Genomic DNA, 19,402 nt, shown 5'->3' with positions numbered 1-19,402 from the left:
TTGGCAATGTATTGTACAGCAATAGTACGCCATGATTAATTAGAGGGATTTTTGTTTTTAAGGCAGAATGTAAGTTAAGTATCTCAAGTACAGCGTTTACAGTAGAATGGAAGTCTAATTGTGGACAACGAAGAATAAATCCGTAATTACAGGCAACAGGTTTGTAACCACTGCTTCATGCTCACAGCATACTTGGCAATGGGCCCTTTTTAACAGGAAGAGCCAGCAGATCTAAACCTGCTTTCCTTTTTGCAGTTTCAGGCACTTGAAAATTTTTAGAAGGGTTTCGAGGAAAAAAGGGTGACCGTATGCTTTTGGTATTCCAAAACTTGTGTGAGTGGGAATTATCAAATTGTTGCTCATTGGTGGGTTGGGCTAAACCTGTGTGCATACAGTCACATAGATACACAAATCAATCCTTTTAAGAGTAAGATTATTCTCCCACCTCGCCCTAAATACTGGGAGTGGTTTTTCTCCTCGGTTTCACAAGCTGCATGTGCACTAAAGGATGGGGGAAAGTTATTTTACAGCTGTCCCAGATGACACCATGTTACTGGCAGAAAATAGTGAAGACTTGAAATGACTACTGATGAAGGTTGAAGGAGAAAGCACCAAAGCAGGATTTCAACTGAACGTCAAGAAAACAAAAGTAATGACCATGGAGTAATTACACTATTTTAAAGTTGACAACGAGGACACTGAAATTGTTCATGATTTTCTATTCCTTGGTTCAAACATCAACCAAAAGGGAGACTGTAATGAAGAAATCAGAAGACGATTGAGACTCGGAAGAGCACCTGTGAGGGAGCTAGAAAAGATCCTTAAAGATGTCTTTCTGGGAACCAAGATCAAGATAATCCAAACGATGGTATTCCTCATTACTATGCAGGGATGTGAAAACTGGACAGTGAAGAAAGCTGACAGGAAGAAAATTGATTCATTTGAAATGTCCTGGAGGAGAGTTTTGCAAATACCATGGACGGCCAAAACGACAAATAAATGAGTACTAGATCAAATCAAGCCTGAATTCTCCCTAGAAGCTAAAATGACAAAACTGAGGCTCTCATACTTGGGTCACATCAAGAGAAGAGAATACTCTCTGGAAAAGTCAATAATGCTAGGAAAAGTGGAAGACAGTAGGAAAAGAGGAAGACCCAAAATGAGATGGGCTTGATTCAATAAAAGAAGCCACGTCCTCCAGTTGGCAGGATCTGAGCAAGTCTGTTAATGACAGGACATTTTGGAGGTCTCTCATTCATAGGCTCGCCATAGGTCGGAGGTGACTTGATGGCACACAACACACACACACCAAGAGTTGGGCAACCCATGACAAGATGACTGCCCAATGGACCTCCTGTTTGGAGCTGTACTGCCATAGAGAGGGCAGCAAAGCGGATGGTGGTGGCAGCTCCTAGTCACACCGATTCTAGTTCAGGTGAAAGAACAGCTGCCTCAACTTGCTTGCATCTCTCTCTCTTAGAAGAATGGTTTCTGCTGCCAGTCCGACCAGCTATCACAGCTTGCTCGAGCGAGGGAACGACCAGCGGCCAGCATATTCCACCTTTGGCAGACTCCACATTTCCAGGCTGACACATCCCTTCTGGAAGGACCTAGTGCCACCAACCTAGAGAGAGGTTGTGATTACTGCTGTTTCTGCATGTTGGTTGGCCCTCCCAAGGCTGCCTAAGGATGTTACCCCACAATAGATGTGTTCATCTATTGGAGGCAAAACAAACCAGAAGCCCAGTGGCGCTTTAAAGACTAACAGTATTTAATCCAGCATGAGCTTTTGAGACAGAGCTCACTTCAGCAGATGTGATAAAAATAAGAAAACAATTTTCCTCCTATTATCGAGAAAAGTAGGGAAGGGCAGGCAAGGAAAGGAGATGAGCAAAGAAAGGCCTGGCCTCACGCATAAATCAGGTCTTGTTCTCCATGTTAGAGACTTGACCAATGCTCAGTCTTTATATACCACTTTTGTTCATTCAAAGTATTTTGCTCATTTTCTCGCCAAAATCTATAAACATCCTTTTCAGTTCAGTTAATATTATCACCTCCATACTGCAGACAGGAAGTAGAGAATGTTTTGGAGGGAGGGAGGCTAAATAGCTTTGTAGTATGAATGTAAAGCCTAAATTAGCTAGCCCAAACTAAGATCTACTTTTCAAGTCAAGCAACTACCAGCAAAACAACAGCCAGCCTAGTGTTCTTGTTAAAGCATTAGACAAGGGCTATGTGGAGATCAGGGTCCAAATCTCTCCCTGTCATCGAGTTCACTGGATGACCTTTGCCCTTCTAAGTATTTTCCCGTTTAACGGTCACGTTTGGGCGATTTCATGATAATTAAACTCTGAAATTCAGGATTTTTTAAAAACTCTCATTATGTGCTGTTTTGAAATTTTGAAAACAGGCTAATGAATTTAAGTGAATAAATAAAATAAATATAACACACAATGCGGAACTACTAGTTCGGCCTAAGAGAAGGCGACTTCTGGGTGAGGAGACTTTCAGACAGAACACAGAGGATAAGAAAATACACTCACCTTCAGCATCCATGGCTTTTCTCAGCTGATGCAGCTTTTTCTGCCTCTCTCGGATCCTGTCAAAGGCACTTGAAATGGCCGCAGATGTTGAAAACTCTGGCACATGGCGAACCTGATCTAGTTTTTGAGGGCCAAATATATCAAGGGCTATGCTCCCATCAGAATATCGTCCCTCTTTGCTTCTAGCTGCCGCTGAAGTCCGTGCTGCAACTGTCCCTGCGTGATGGTGGTGCCTGTGAGAATCCCCAACACGGTCTCTCTCAGTCACTGAGTCAGTTGTGCACAGCAAGTCTGAGGAGGAAGCCCAAACTTTCCGTTTGGGACGGGCATCGGCTCCAACATTACCTTTCCTTTCCAAGTCTGCAGCTCTGCACTGGTACGGGCAGCAAGTATTTGTGGCATCTTCATGGCCAGAGTGGTAATGGGAGGAAATGCCTTGGCAAAATTCTTCTTCACCCTGTGAGCCTCTGATGGACAAGACCCCCGTTGATTTGCTAAGCCCTTTGTTAAATGTGGCCAGTTGAGAGAATGGCGTCTTGTGACTCTCTGCAGCATCAACTGCTGAACTTCTTCCTGGAATAAGAAGAATTTATCTTAAAGATGTGTACTTCTACATAAGGCGGACACTTCAGTTTTATTAGCTGTAGGAAGTATATATATAAATATAATTTTAAAATCACAGGCAAATACAATCATAAATGATTGCACACTTATGAAAAAGCTCAAACCAGGTACATAAAATTTTTTTAAAAATTGTTAGTCTGAATTATCGCAGGATAAATGCTGGGCTTTGACTTGAGATTTTGGTTTGTGCAAACACTTAAAGCATGTGCTTGAAGATATAAGAAACTGCAGACTTAATCCAACTGTGGGTATACACAGCCCTCTGAATTATGCCATCAGTTAGGGAGGGAGGAGAGAGAGGGCCTGGCTATTATAAAATTTCTGGGGGTACAGACGCCATCTAAGATGTCAAAGGGAAGATGAAGTTTTGCCATGACTATGTTTCCAGTAACCAGTATTGTTGACCACTGTTGTGGAGTGAATTGCCTGGGCTGCATTTAGGGACACCGCTGTGGTGCAAATGAAAACAGAGCCCCCTACAATCACGACACCTGTTCTAGCTTCACTGTGTTATCGTCAGGGTTTTTTTTCAGCTGGAACGCAGTGGAACGGAGTTACGGAACCTCTTGAAAATGGTCACATGGCTGGTGGCCCCACGGCGCGGAGGGCAATCTAAACTCCCCTCTGTCTGGAGATCAGGGGGCGGGGCCACCAGCCATGTGACCATTTTCTCCAAGGGCAACCCACTGAGTTCCACCACCTCTTTTCCCAGAAAAAAAAGCCCTGGTTATCCTCCATCTGCCTATACCATCCCAGATTCTCTTCTTTGGTCGTGATACTGGGGGTGGAGGAAGAGGAAAGAATGGCAGGATTTTGTTTATTAGACCAAAGCTAGTTTCCAAGGTTCCATCCCCTCTAATCAAGAAATAAAATCCAGGAATTTATTTTTATTACACATTTATTTATTTCATTTACACCCCGATCATTCAGAGTGGGAACAGTAATGAACTGTTCCTGGGGGTGATGGATAAACGTGGGTGGTTTATTCCCCCTCTGACAGTGTGTTTGTGTACATGCACACACAAACGCAATGTGTCTCTGAGGGTACGATGCACAAAGATGCAGTAAATCCTCCTACAGATATCCCTTCCCATCACAATGATGAGCATTTTGAAACTAAGCAGATTCAGCGACATATTATGTCTGTCCTTCCTTTCCTGCAAAGAAACTCAAGGTGTCATACACAACCCTCCCTTCTTCTATTTATCCTCACAACAATTCACACATACGCTCTGGATTGGGACCTTGTAGCAATTTTAAAAGCTTCTAAAATGGCATTGGCCGCCACAGGATAAACCTGTAGCCACTGACATTTGTAGCTTGGCCCTAGTCTAAAAACAAATGACTTTCATTAAGACCAAACAAAATAACATGATACAGTTTGCAAGCGTTTGTGTTCTCCAGAACTCTACATCAGGAAGGATGCCCCCAAAAAATAAGACCGTGTGTGTGTGTGTGTGTGCGCGCACGCACGTGTGTGAGAGAGAAAAACGTTCAGGCCACAGCCATAAGGCCTCTTTGTCATCATCCTGTGTAGAATGCTTTGCTGGCTTCAATGGACACAAAATGTGGCTGGCCCTTGGTATGCTGGGAACAAGAAGCAAAAATGGGAAGGCATCCAGTTGGAAAATATAACAAACAATAGATGATCAGAGGTCTCTCTGAAGCAAAATTAAGGGCAAAAGCCTCTTCTTAAAGGGCTCAGAGCATAGGAAAAATGTAGGGGAAATGTAACAAAGGAAAAATCTCCAATACTGGATATTGCCCACTCTCATATGCTTACCATTATACATTAGCTCCGTAAGAAAAATACACTATATCGTTCTACTACACTATATAGCATATACAATATATTATATTGTCGCCTGTTTTCAGGAGCATGTCAAACAGTGCCTTCTTTTGCCTTATATTCTTTCTGAGAAACCTGTGTTTGCTTTTGAGAAATCCCAGCATTCAGTTTAAATTGCTTCTCGAAGGCACGCCAATGCAGAATCAACTCCAAACAGCAACCCATGGGCTGCCTCTGTTGTCTCTTCAGCTCTCTGGTTGTTTCCTCTCATGGGATTAAAAAAGGCTACTTCTCCATAAAATCCTGCCCACACGCCTCACAAAGTGACCCAACAGATTCATCTCTATTCATTCTGCCAAGCAAATGCTAAGAATCTACAGGCATTCCTTGAACTCTGTTCCAATGCAGAGTTCCAAATTACGGCTTACAGAGATGGAAACTTTGTGGGAAGATTATGTGTGAGCACGAAAATGTGTTTTGTTTCTACATGGCAACAAAAGATGAGGGTCAAGGGGAGCATTCAAGGGATGGAATTCAATTCATTCCCAGGGATAAATATAGCCGGTTATCCCCAAACTGTCAAAGATAAAGTATATCGACGCCACGCAGTTACATAACACCTAATCAATTGCCTTTGCTGACACCATAGCACCGTTAACAACCAGCTATGGCCTGGAAAATCAGACCAGTTTCTTCAGAGTAGTTACAAAAATGTCAATGCAATTTACATTTTAGTAAGTCATACTCATCTGATGGTTCTTTTTTCAAAAACTTCTTGAACTTAATTTTCTAATTTCCCACTTCCTTTGTTCTGCGGCTATACTTCGAGAAAACTTATTTATGGAGCTCTTCCCTCTACTTCCTTAATGCTGAATCTCTGAACAAATTTAATTATTAAGAGGCATTTACATTATTTATAATCATTTCAGCAACTGCACTATTTTAACAGGGCCACTCTCGCTACAGTTCTATAATTCAGACATGCAGGTGCCACTGCAGTGTGTGTACTATAAATAATTGGGATAAATATTTTAATATGGCTTGACTCCGGAAAGAAAGAAAAAGAGGTAAAAGTATTCTAATATTGAATATTTGTCTAAGAAACTTGTCGTAAGCCTACCAATGTTCATTATAAATCTCAAATTTTGAGCATTCCAGAATCACAACCACCAAATATATCCTGCTTTGATTGGGTATTCTGTCTTCACGTGGGGCTGTGCTCTCACAGCTTTGGTCAAAGAAGTCAGATGGCTCATAAAACCAAACTTATGGTGTTAATTCCTCCTTCCTAGTTTTAGCCAAACTGGAGCAATAGAACCAGGGCTTTTTTTCAGCTGGAACATGGTGGAATGGAGTTCCGGAACCTCTTGAAAATGGTCACATGGGCTGGTGGCCCCGCCCCCTGATCTCCAGACAGAGGGGAGTTGAGATTGCCCTCTGCACCAACTGGCGCGGAGGGCAATCTCAACTCCCCTCTGTCTGGAGATCAGGGGGCGGGACCACCAGCCCATGTGACCATTTTCTCCAAGGGCAACCCATTGAGTTCCACCACCTTTTTCCCCAGAAAAAAAGCCCTGAACAGAACATAAAAGTAAAGTTCTTCCCAGAGTCCAGACAATGGTAACCTGAAATAAGAAGGATGACGCAGGCAATGCCAATGGGATTCTTTTTTCCTTGGTTATTCGTCGAATTCTTACTATCGGACTGCCAAGCTAACTTGTGCACTGTTTTCATCCTGGCTAGCATTGAGTTTATGGGCCTGTTCAGAATCTCTTTGCCAGGAAAAAATCTCAACCAAGTAACAGCCCTGCCACACATATGCTGTTCTTTTAAGCCCTCATTGTCATTAGAAGAAAATGTCATCCATTTCACAATCAAACTATGGTTTTCGGTTCTGGTTTTTCACACAAATTATGGAGTCTGTAAATCAAAGACTTGGATCCAGCAATGCGCAAGCTGAAACATAAATGGACATAGTAAAGTTCCACTCACTCAAGGTCTTATATAACCCCTAGGCTTTTCTCCATATAAATTATAGCAACTAAAAACTGGATTCAGAAAAAAAAGGTTATAGCACTCTAAATACATTTTTTAAACTGTGGCATCTGGCAAGGAAGGAGAATAATCTGCCTTCTGAGGCAAAAACCTGTCAGGCTAGTTAGAAAGTCAAGAAGAGCTCTTGCCTCCTTTGCCATTCTTATCTGGAAGGCAGAAGATTAAAAAGCAGACTAACACGAATACTTTCACAAACACGAATACTCCCTTCATTGCCAAACAGTTACCTGTGGGAAGACCTTTTCCTCTCAGCCTCTCCCGGATGGCCTGGCTCCTATCCGTCTGCAGCTTTCTGTCCCCAATGCAGGAAAGCTGATTCACCTGTAGAAAGGGCACATCACGCACATCTGAAGTGTCCATGTACTAGCAAGTTCATGAGGGAGAGGGGAGTCAGCACATTCAAAGCGACTGTTCTTCATGCACAAATATAATGGCCAACTAACAACAACAACAACAACATTTGATTTATATACCACTCTTCAGGACAACTTAATGCCCACTCAGAGTGGTTTACAAAGTATCCCCACAGCAAAACACCCTGTGAGGTGGGTGAGGCTGAGAGCACTCCGGAGAACTGTGACTAGCCCAAGGTCACCCAGCTGGCTTCAAGTGGAGGAGTGGGGAATCAAACTAGGCAATGGGAAGTATGTTTTGTCACTCTGGTGACTGGCGAGGAGCGGTAGGAAAGGCCTGGATGTCCCCGAAGACCTGAGGGCAACGGGAGAGCCAGCAGACCCAAGAGAACTTGATCTCGACTGATTTCCCTCAGAAAGGTTGGCCACCGTGTGAAGGGAGGAGTAAAGTGGGAAGTGGCAGAAGAATCTCCATTATCAATGGGTCGTTTCAGGTAGGTAGCCATGTTGGTCTGCAGTAGAAAAAGCAGGATTTGAGTCCAGTGGCACCTTAGAGAAAATTTTCAGAGCGTAAGCTTTTGAGAATCAGAGCTCCCTGCTTCAGACAGTCTAAAGAATCTGAAGTTTCTGAAGAAGGGAGCTTTAAATCTTGAAAGGTTATACCCTGAAAAGCTTGTTGGTCTCTAAGGTGTCACTGGACTCAAATCCTGTCATGCCAATGGGTGGGGGTGATAAGGAGCAAAAACGGATGGAGGAGAGGTTTTAAAGGGGTGTGAAATGCTTCCGGCTCCCCTCATCCCTTTTTCTTAATGTGGAGGATACGAGAGGAAGTCAATGGAAATCACCCCTCCCCCCATTACACATGTAGTCATCTGGGCGGCTTCAATATATTTTCTATCATTTTCCTCCCCTCCTCCCAAATCACTGATCTTTCTGCACCATTCTTATTATGGAAGGGAGACATTTCCTAAGACTTCATCCTCCTTTCCCCATGTGCATAGTTCTGATGCCCATTCTGAGTTTGCCTCTCGCTTCCCTATTTTTATTTGCTTTCCCACTAGATCTTCACTCCCCATTCTCCTTTTTCTCAATCTGAAAGTATTTTCTGACAGCAATTTTCTTTCTTCCTCGCCTGCTTGCACCTCCTCTTGCTGTCCAGTAGGTTCGCTTCTAAACCTTTTCATTTAAAAAAAAATGGTTTTCATCGCACTGAAGAAGGGTAGCCCCTTAAGACTGCCACTTCCTCCTCTGCTTCCCATCCTCACTTTCTGGCTCTAATGTTTGCCCTACATTTTCGTATGGGTCCACGCTTGAAGATATTCTGGAAATTGGTGCAAGATGAAGCAGCACATTCACCAATGGTCGCTGTGAACATATGATGCCAATTTTGAAACTTCATTGATGACTTCATTTTTTTTACTGAACCAATTCAAAATGCGGGTTGTATTTATTTTATTTACTTCATCTATACACTGCCTTTCTCCCAATGGGGACCCAAAGCAGCTTTTATCCCTCTCCTCATCTCCACTTTATCCTCATAGTAACTCTTATGATGTAGTAGAAAAGAGCAAGCGTCCAGTAGCACCTATAACATTATCTTCAGGTAACTGTTCTCTTGCTCTTCTCTACTACCTCACAGAGTTACTAGGAGGATAAAATGGAGGTGAGGAGAAAGAAAAAAGCTGCTTGGGGTCCTCATTGGGAGAAAGGTATCATCAGGTATCTGAAGTAACCGATGAGTTATGAAAGCATGTATCCTACCACAAATTTTGTTAGTCTTATAGGTCCTACTGGACTCTTGCTCTTTGCTACAGACAGACTAACATGGCTACCCATCTTGATCTCTCTGTGAGGGAGGTTGGAATGAAAATGTGTGACTGGCCCAAGATCACCCAGCAAGGTTCCAAGGCAGAGTGGGAATTTGAACCTGGGTCTCACAGATCCTAGCCTGACACTCTAAGCACTACATGACACTAGTGCTCATGACCTATGTAGCCCTTCTTGGCCTGAGACCTATGTGTGTGGAGGACCACATCTCCACGTATTCACTCTAATATCAATTGACCTTCTGTTTTGAAGCTAGCACTGTCAGGCACTGCAATTTTAGAGGATGCCTTTCATTTTTCTGCCCACCTTGCTTATAGGTATCATCTCTACAACTGGCTGGACGTAGCCAGGGTCTTCCCAAATCTTTTACTCATTAATTCCAGAAGAGGAAATCACATCTGCACAAGCCAACAATTTGTTGTCTCCTTCCTTGTTCCCTTTCCAGCCCTTGAAAGCAGGGAAATTGTGTATCCCTAAAAATGGACCCTCATACATATGAGCCCTGTGGCGCAGAGTGGTAAGCTGCAGTACTGCAGTCCAAGCTCTGCTCACGATCTCAGTTCGATCCTGGCGGAAGCTGCGTTCAGGTAGCCGGCTCAAGGTTGACTCAGCCTTCCATCCTTCCGAGGTCGGTAAAATGAGTACCCAGTTTCCTGGGGGTAAAGTGTAGATGACTGGGGAAGGAAATGGCAAACCACCCCATAAAAAAAAAGTCTGCCAAGAAAACGTCGTGATGTGACGTCCCACCATGGGTCCGTAATGACTCAGTGCTTGCACAGGAGACTACCTTTACCATATGAAACTGAAGAAGCAGGTCATAGGAGAGTGTGTAATAAAAATAGAGAACCACCACCAAACTATACTTGACCTTTCAACTAAAGCAGTGGCAGAGGCCCCCTGCAGTATGATCCTGAGAAGACCTCCTAGCCACATCAAATAGACCTAAACAGGATTATAAGTAGGCCTGCTTAGAAGTGGTCTCCTATTCAAACCACTATACTCAGCATTTTTTTCACTTGGCTAGTATTTGGTTAACAGAACTTGTATCATGTCATTTGGAAGTCAAAATGAGCCTTAACACTGTGGAGACTGTGATAGAGCTGTGTACTATAGTGACTCATGACTTTGTCAACACAAGCATGGCACACATCTTTGTGCAGATGTCTTCCAGCTTGATGGCCTGGACATCTGACTGTACTTGGGAGTCGTTCCCTAGTTTAAACAAACAGAACAGTAAGTAGTGCAATTATTTGATCTTATCAGCAGTATGTCTCCAGTGCGTAATTTAAAAGGCAAGATGCTGCAGGCAAAATTTCAATCCAGTTTATCTTCAGTGAATTGTTGCCAATCTAAGTCTGGGGCAGTGTTATGGAATGAGAACAAGCCTCTGATGATATCAAACAAATTATCTGAATAGACTTACTGGATAGAATCAATATATAAAAAGGAGGGTATGGGCCAAAGCGTTCCTCATTATTAATCTGTTAGGAAGATCTATATCCTACAACCCTGCAGTTATGAGGTTAAGGCATTTACTGGGGCTACCTATGCCTTGGTTCAAGTTTGAAACAATAAAAAAAAACGAAAAGAAGCAGGACACCTCTTGTGTGCTTCATCTATCTTAGAGCAAGAGCTCCTCCTTTAAAGCGATTGTGACAATCCTGGCTTCAATTAATTAAAATAAGCAGTGAAAATTCTACGCATGTACACTTGAAGTACAGCTGGCAACTGGTGGGAAGGCTGGGGCCAGAAACAAAGTAGGTGTGTGATGTTGCTGACATTGCCGACATTGCTAAAACCAAACAGTTTCCAGTGATTTCTAGAGCTACCTTATGTCACTTCTGGGTTTTACGCAGAAGTGACATAGCAACATCAATGATGTCACTGTTTTTTGAATTTATTTTTCTTCTGCTGCTGCTCGGAGTGGCAGGCAACAGGGCTTAGTGGCAGGAAGCCATAGTGAGAGGCCTAGCAAGCCTAACTTGAAGCCATTCTAGAAAGTTCCAAGGCAGACAAGATGATGATGATGAGAAAGCAGTTTACTATCTAGACAGTACGGCTGTGCGCTTCGGGTTTTCCTTCGGGTAAAGTTACCCAAAGCAACCCGATTTGGAATGCTTCAGTATTCCCCGCAGCATTCCCCGCTTCAGAATACCAAAGCAAAGCTTTCCGAAGCATTCGAAAATGCTTCGGAAAGCTTCAGGGCTTGTTTAAAGGGCTCCACTGCTGCTTGCAAGCAGCGGCGGGGCCTTTTAAACATTAACCCCCCACCTCCCCCGCCACCTACCTTGTGGTGGCTCCAGGCCAGCTCCTCTGCTGCCGCTGCGCAGCCGCCCAAGCCTGTGGGGTGGTGGGGAAGGCCGGAGTCGCCTCCTCCAGGCCTTCCTGCCCCTCAAAATGGCTGTGGCATGCCAGCACCGCGGTGGCCATTTGAGGGGCAGGAAGGGCCAGAGGAGGCAGAGAAAGCCCTTCCTGCCACTCAAATGGCCGCTGCGGCACCAGCATATTGCGGCCATTTGAGGGGCAGGAAGGGCCGGAGGAGGCGGCTCCGGCCTTCCCCACCACCCTGCAGGCTCGGGTGGCGGCACGGAGGCAGGATTTGCTGAAAGGAAAGCCCTTGAAAAGTAGAACTCATCAAAACAATTGTCAGAAGAAAAGTGTTCTATAAAAAGCCCAGTCCTACCATACTGGTGACTGACTAGAAAGAGTGAAAAACAGTAACACTGACAGGACACAGCTGGTAAGCAGAAGATGGAAGAGGCAGTAAGCAGACTGACAGCCTAGGTCCCATCGCCTAAAGAAAAGGTTGAATAGGTACTGCCCTTTAGACAGGATTTGCCAGCCTGTTCAAAATAAGGGAAGTTCGCCAAGATGTTTTGAAGGAGTTTAGTGATTCACTGATACAGAAGGGGGAACACATGCTCTACATGTGGGCCTAGCACCAGAAAGGATCTTCGACAGAAGGAACTTGGAAAGACATTCCTCCCGGAGAGCCACTGCCAGTCAGAGTAGACCATGCTAAACTATATGGATAAATAGCCTAACCAGGGCTTTTTTTTCAGCAGGAACGCGGTGGAACAGAGTTCCGGAACCTCTTGAAAATGGTCACATGGCTGGTGGCCCAGCCCCCTGATCTCCAGACAGAGGGGAGTTGAGATTGCCCTCCGCACCATGGCACGGAGGGCAATCTCAACTCCCCTCTGTCTGGAGATCAGGGGGCTGGGCCACCAGCCATGTGACCATTTTCTCCAAGGGCAACCCACTGAGTTCCACCACCTCTTTTCCCAGAAAAAAAGCCCTGAGCCTAATCTATGCCTTGGTTCAAGGTTGAAACAACAAACAAAAAGAAAAGAAGCAAACGGGCACCTCTTGTGTGTTCCATCTATCTTACTGCAAGATCTCCTCCTTTAAGATGATCATGACAATCTTGGTTTCAATCAATTAAAATAAGCAGTGAAAACTTTGAACATGGATAAACTATATGGTTAAACAGCCTAACACAATATAAAGCAGCTTCAGATGTGGAAAGACAGAGGGGAAACTCAGCCAGTAACTGTATGTATTTCAACTGATCCCTGTCGCCAGCCTTCTTTGGTACTGATTGAACTCTTCCTACTAATTCTCTCTTAGGCGAGGTTGCCAGATCAATCACATAACTTGCATAATATAAAGAGAGAGTACTTGTCGCACAAGGACTGGGGAGACTCTACATGCCAGTAGATTGCTTGAGAACATAAGAAGAACCTTGCTGGATCAGAACGAAAGTCCATCCATACGAAAGTTCACCTATCCCAGTATTACATGGGCAACAGTGGCCAGACAGAAGTTTCCAAGTAGGACATGAAGGCAATACGTCCACTCCTGGCCAATTGTCTATCCTCAGCCTCTGGAATTCACAGTGGCATATTGCCTCTGATTATGGATTTCTATTCAGTTGTCATGAGTAATAGCCACTGATGGACCTATCCATCATTAAGCTGTCTAACCTTTCTTTAAAGCCAGCTGAACTAGTGGCCGTCACTATATCCTGCGGCAGGGGCTTGCATAAGCTGCTTGCAGAACACGAGAACTTGTGCCAGCAAGCCTGTCTGGTATGCTCAGGTAAACCGGGGACTGGAGTATGAAGCAACGTTGCTTTAGTGCTTTGCGCAAAATGCCACAATCCATTTATTCACAAAACAGATTTGCTGGTGGGAAGACAGCGTGACATGACTGAGCTGTGCAGTGGGATCAAAATTTTAGCACTGAAAGGAAATCTTCACCAAGTAAAGCTGAATCCAGGAAACTGTATATATTACGCAAACGTGCACAACTTGCCTAATTAGTTTTACAGGGTTAACTATTTTGCATAGCTTATTTTGGTTTGGGTAGTTATGAGGAGGCGCAAGGACATTATGAAGGGAACTGGAGCAACACGCCCAATCACTTGCAGACATTGGCCACCCACATTCTAGCATATCTTCCTAGTGATGTGAGATAATGGAAACGGTGTTAAATCTTTTAATGGCTGCCAAAATGACTCCTGCCTGCACACCGGAAGAAACCTGATCTATGAACAACTGCTTCAACTGAATACGGAGTGGCACTGCCTTATCAACAAAGCTTACATATTATGCAAATCTCACTTTACGGATAAATTGGTAGAATGCTGGGCCATTTTTTTTATGTTTTAGAATGATAAAAATAAGACAAGATCTTAGACTTGAGCTCTTTGATATGCTGTAGTGAACATTCTTGTCGTGATAGTTGGGGAAAAAAGAGAAAACTTGGAAACAGAATTCTGTACCCAATACCCTAGTCTAAACACTTTTCTCTACTTCTACAGAACTAGTAAATAACCAAAGCCTCTCTACTGGTATGCCATGACTTGGATTGCCCAGGTGAGCTCAATCTTGTTAGATCTTGGAAGCTAGGCAAGATCAGCCTTGGTTAGTAATCGGCTGGGAGACCGCCAATGAAGACCAAGGTTGCAGAGCCAGGCAATGGCAAAGCACCTCTGTTAGCCTCTTGCCATGAAAACCCCACCAGGGATTGCCATAAGCCAACTATGACGACACTCTCCACCATGCATCTACTGGCATGGAGGAAAAAATGCATTGTCTGATCAGTCCAGAATATAAATGAAAAGTATGAGGTTGCCTTCTAACAAATCAGACCATTGATCTATCCAACCGTCTATTTCAGCATTGGTTACTTTGACTAGTGGTGGCTGTCCAGGGTCTTTGGCAAAAGAAATGGCCAAGCCTGCACTCTAAAAGCTCTGTCTTCTGCTGACATATAAGGGCACTAAGGAAGCCCACTCCCCTTGCTAGGTCCCCCCATAAGAAAATTGAATAACAAATGGAGTTAGGAAAACTGCATTTTGCATATAACAGATAACCCACTCATACTCACTACACTGCTTGCAGGAAGTCATGTTCACAATAACCATCAACTGAAAGAACCACATTTACTTCCATCCCTGGCATGAGGTGGCACCTTAGAGAGGCTTACAGCTTACTTGTTCCGCTAGTGGTGGCTGTTTCAAGGTGGGTACCAACGTCCAATCACAAGCCTCACCAAGCAAGCGCCTTGCCCACTTTCCTGGAACATAGGCCAGGTGTGACATCGGGGAATAGTGCTCAGAAGAGCAACAGGAGGCATGTCAAAGAGGCACATATGGCCATTGGGAATCACTGGTCTAACCAATCACATATCCTGGGAGACAGTAAGTTCGCTACGGAAACATATATTTAATCTGCTCTGGAATAATGAATGGGAAAACCCATGCAATGGGTTAGATCCAGTGCTTCTGTAAGGAAAGAGCTTTCAGGGTCATCATTTGATGCAGCACAGGAGGCTGCAGCAAGAAGGAGAAATCAGCAGACGCCCCATCCCTGCAAGCTCTTATCCAAGTAGAATTAGTGCCACAAAAGCTCACACAAGAGAGGGTGTTGTGTGTGATTTCTTGCCAATTCCCATCACCTCCCATGATGTCCCTCTAGACTGATTTTTCAGGGGTCACAAGGGACTGCAGTGGAATAAGGGTAAAAATCCTTTTTACAGATTCAATCCATTTGCAGAAGAACTGAATCCAACACATAAGCTTGATGTGATCCTCTTTCAGCTCGTGCAAAAGGCCCACAATAATGATAACTAAGCATAAAAGGCCATAGTCCAAGTGACCATGAAAATATTCCACATATCCTCTGAGTGAAATAGCCTTTTAGGTGGCAGAAGAGACATTTCATTTTTTTTTCCTCTCCACTTTCAGAAATGCTTCCTTAGGGAAGGCAGAGAAGATAACACGATTCATCCGTGGCTTCCTAACAGCATGGCCAATTTGAATGATTGCTCAACTTGCTTTGAAACACTTACCCCAGATAAACTTCCCAGAACCAGTTTCACCAGCTGTTTCACATATGAGAAGGAAGGTGCGCAGTTACTATTCCGTATGTGAGCACTGCAAGCATCCAGCATGGTTCGGACAGACAAGCGGGCATAAACAACTTCTTCACACATGCCGAGCAGTATGCTGTTTAAATGATCTCCAAGTTTGATAGGCTAATTTTTGAAAAGAAAAGTGCAGAAAGATCCAATTAATATTTTTACCACTCTAAATAAATAACAACACAAGCAGCTTAAGAGTGTCTTCTCATACACCCAAAGAAATTAACTAATGGTTGGCAATAAGACAACTGACATGAGAAATCTTCGTTCAGAAGAGGATTAAATCATTTTTTTTTTGTTTCTGGGTCTAAAACCATCACCCTTTCTAGACATACATTTGTAGCATTTATTTATTGCCTTTCCAAATAACGTTGCTCAAGAGGGCATACCAAAATAATTCTCACTTACAATAAAAAAAGAAAAATACATTGAATCGAGAAAATCCACAAGAGAATCAACCATATTAACAGATACTGTCAGTAGTTGCTTACATTTTAAGCATTGTTACAGGCTATCTGCCCTAACCTGGATAGCCCAGGCAAGCCCAATCTCGTCAGATCCCAGAAGCTAAGCGGGGTTGGCCTTGGTTAGTAATTGGACAGGAGACCTCCAAAGAAGACTACGGTTGTGGAGGCAGGCAATGGCAAACCACCTCTGTTAATCTCTTGCCTTGAAAATCCCAGTAGGGGTCTCTATAAATCAGCTATGACTTGATAGGTCTCCCCACCTCTCCACCACCAACAGGTTATCAGAAAATAGGTGGGGTAAAAACAGGGTTTCTCACCTGTAACTGTTGATCGTCGAGTCTCTTCTGTGCAGACACACATTGGGACTGCGCAGGCGCAGGCCAGCCGCGGAAAAGATTTTTCTAGCTCTAAGAGATGTGAGGGGGACGTTCGGATCCACCGCGCATGCGCGCCGGTGTTCCCGCCAATTTTGAATGCATATATATCCGAACGTCCCCGGCATTCCCTCAGTTCACCTGAGCCGCCGGAGAAACAATGGAAGAAACCAAGCACTCACAGCGGGGCAGGCGGGAGGGAATGTGTGTCTGCACAGAAGAGACTCGACGATCAACAGTTACAGGTGAGAAACCCTGTTTATCGTCTTCGTCCTTCTGTGCAGCCCCACATTGGGAGAGTAACTAGCATCTCACCAATGGGGGCGGGTGTGAGTGTCTACTTGAACAAGGACTGCAGGACAGCTGTGCCCACAGCCGAGTCACGTCGTGCATGCACATCCACAGAATAGTGCTTGATGAAAGTGTCTGCAGTGGACCATGTCGCAGCTTGGCAGACGTCCCGGAGCGGCACTCCTCGTAGGAAGGCAGCAGAAGCAGCTTGCGCTCGAGTGGAATGAGCGGTAACCAACAAGGGACACTGGACTCCAGCATGCTGATAGCAAAGTTTAATCGTAGACACAATCCAGCGAGAGATGGACTGGGCAGAAGCAGGTGAGCCCTTGCGAGGGCCAGAGTAACACACAAACAGGGCAGGAGACTTCCTGAAACATTTGGTGCGGTGTAAATAAAACAATAAAGCACGCTTTACATCCAATGTGTGTAGTGCTCGTTCCCCTGGGGATGAAGGTGTTGGAAAAAAGGAAGGGAGGAACACCTTTTGCTGTAGGTGAAACCTTGAGACTACCTTGGGCAGAAACTCCATGCTAGTGTGGAGCATGACAGTACCAGGGAAAAACTGCAGGAAGGGAGGGTCACACCGCAGGGCAGACAGCTCCCCAACACGCCTAGAGGACGTGATTGCCACCAGGAAAGCCACCTTCTGAGTGAGCAAAGGCAGGGGACAAGAAGATAGAGGCTCAAAGGGCTGGAGCATCAGCTGGGAGAGAACCAGGGAGAGACTCCATTGTGGAATGGGATGGGCCCTAGGAGGGAAGGTCTTGAACAGGCCCTTCAGGAACTGCTTGGAAAGCCAGTGAGTAAAAACTGTCTTCCCATCAATCTGCTCATGGAAGGCAGAGATTGCAGCCATGTGGACCTTAATACTGGAAAACGCAAGGCCCTGGGAGCAGAGATCCAGGAGGTAGTCCAGGATGACAGGGAGCGGGCAACTAAAGGGAGAAACCCCCTTTGGGGCCAACCACCGGGAAAAACGTGACCACTTCCTCTGGTAGGACAACCTGGTGGACGGTTTCCGGGCATTCAAGATCACCCCAAGCACCCCAGAAGAGAGGTTCATTCCCGGTTGCCCAGAAGCCAGGCAGCCAGATTCAGTACAGCCACATCGTGATGCCACACCCCGTCCCTGGTTAAGAGGTCCGGGGCGTGAGGCAGGGGGAGGCATCGCCCCTGGGACAGGGAGAGCAAAAGGGGGAACCAATCCTGGCGAGGCCACCGAGGGGCAACGAGGATACAGCGGGTTCGGTAGGCCCTGACCCTGGAAAGAACCTTGTACAGGAGCGGAAAGGGCGGGAAGGCATAAAAGAGCCCTGGGGACCAAGGTATTTGGAAGGCATCCCCTAGGGAGTGGCGGCCAATGCCGGCCCGGGAGCAGAACAGCGGGGCCTGTTTGTTGCGGGCAGTGGCGAAGAGGTCGACCAACGGCGTGCCCCATGTGCGGAAAACCTGGTCGAGGTAAACCCTGTTTAGGGACCACTCGTGCTGAGGCAGAAACACCCTGCTCAGCGCATCCGCCGAGGTGTTGAGATCCCCGGCAATGTGCACGGCTCTGGGAAGGACGTTGTTGACCATGGCCCAATTCCATAGAGTTGTTGCCTCCTTGCAGAGCTTGAGCGAGACCGTCCCTCCCTGCTTGTTGAGGTAGTAGCAGGCCGTGGTATTGTCCGACAGGACCTGAACCCTCCTGTTCCGAATGGCATCTGCAAAAGAAGCGAGGGAGTAACGGATCGCCCTAAGCTCAAGAAGGTTGATATGCATGGATGCCTCAGATGGGGACCAGATGCCCTGAGCCGAAAGCTGTCCACAGCGCCCCCCCCATCCCAAGTTGGAGGCATCGGTATAAACCGTGACCTCGGCTAGGAAGGGGCCGAAAGGACAACCTTCAGACAGGTTCCCAGGGACAGTCCACCAGGCCAGAGAGCGCAGCACCACCCTGGGGATGGAAAACCTCTGGTGCTGACCCATGGTGAGGGGGTTGTACCTCCGGACAAACCAGTTTTGCAGAGGCCTCATACGCAGGCGCGCAAAGAAAACCACCCCTGTGGTGGAGGCCATAAGGCCCAACAGAGTCTGAACCAAAAGGGCAGTCTGATACCGGCAATGCATAAAATGCCGGGCCAAAGCGGAAAGCCTGGCCAACCGGTCAGGGGGCAGGTAGGCTCTACCCAGCAGGGAATTGAAATGGACCCCAATAAACCTAATGGCCATGCCTGGGGTCAGGATAGACTTATCCCCATTAACCACCAAGCCCAGCCTAGCCAGCACGGACAAAGTGAGGGCAATATGGGCCTGGAGAGAGTCAGGCGAGGGTCCCACCAGGAGCCAGTCATCCAAGTACGGGTAGATAAAGCAACCCTGGGACCGCAGGTATGCCACTACGGTGGCCATGCACTTTGTGAAGACTCTGGGTGCAGAGGCTAGCCCGAAGGGCAACACTGTATATTCATACACAGAATTCCCATACACAAACCGCAGGTATTTCCTGTGGCCCTCAAATATAGAAATGTGGAAGTAGGCATCCTTCAGGTCTAGAATGGCCAGCCAGACGCCCACTTCCAGGAGTTCCATGACTCGCGCCAGGGTCAGCATGCGAAACTTCTCAGCCTTCAAATAACCATTGAGACCTCGAAGGTCTAAGATGGGC

The 19,402-nt window shown here is 45.7% G+C and overlaps 1 protein-coding gene across 1 annotated transcript in view; it reads right to left on the bottom strand.

Annotated features, from left to right (window-relative positions):
• PTPN13 (protein tyrosine phosphatase non-receptor type 13) overlaps positions 1 to 19,402 on the bottom strand; it is a 195,898-nt gene that overhangs the window by 89,334 nt on the left and 87,162 nt on the right. Inside the window, exons 5-7 of the mRNA XM_054989766.1 lie at positions 15,549 to 15,734; positions 7,239 to 7,332; positions 2,544 to 3,116 (exon numbers count right to left, since the gene is read on the bottom strand). Of these exons, the coding sequence (XP_054845741.1) occupies positions 2,544 to 3,116; positions 7,239 to 7,332; positions 15,549 to 15,734 (853 nt within the window). The remainder of the gene's footprint in view (positions 1 to 2,543; positions 3,117 to 7,238; positions 7,333 to 15,548; positions 15,735 to 19,402) is intronic.

Source organism: Eublepharis macularius, chromosome 10 (genome assembly GCF_028583425.1).
Source record: "Eublepharis macularius isolate TG4126 chromosome 10, MPM_Emac_v1.0, whole genome shotgun sequence".
NCBI lineage: Eukaryota > Metazoa > Chordata > Lepidosauria > Squamata > Eublepharidae > Eublepharis > Eublepharis macularius.
This window is presented reverse-complemented; position numbering and strand designations above follow the sequence as displayed.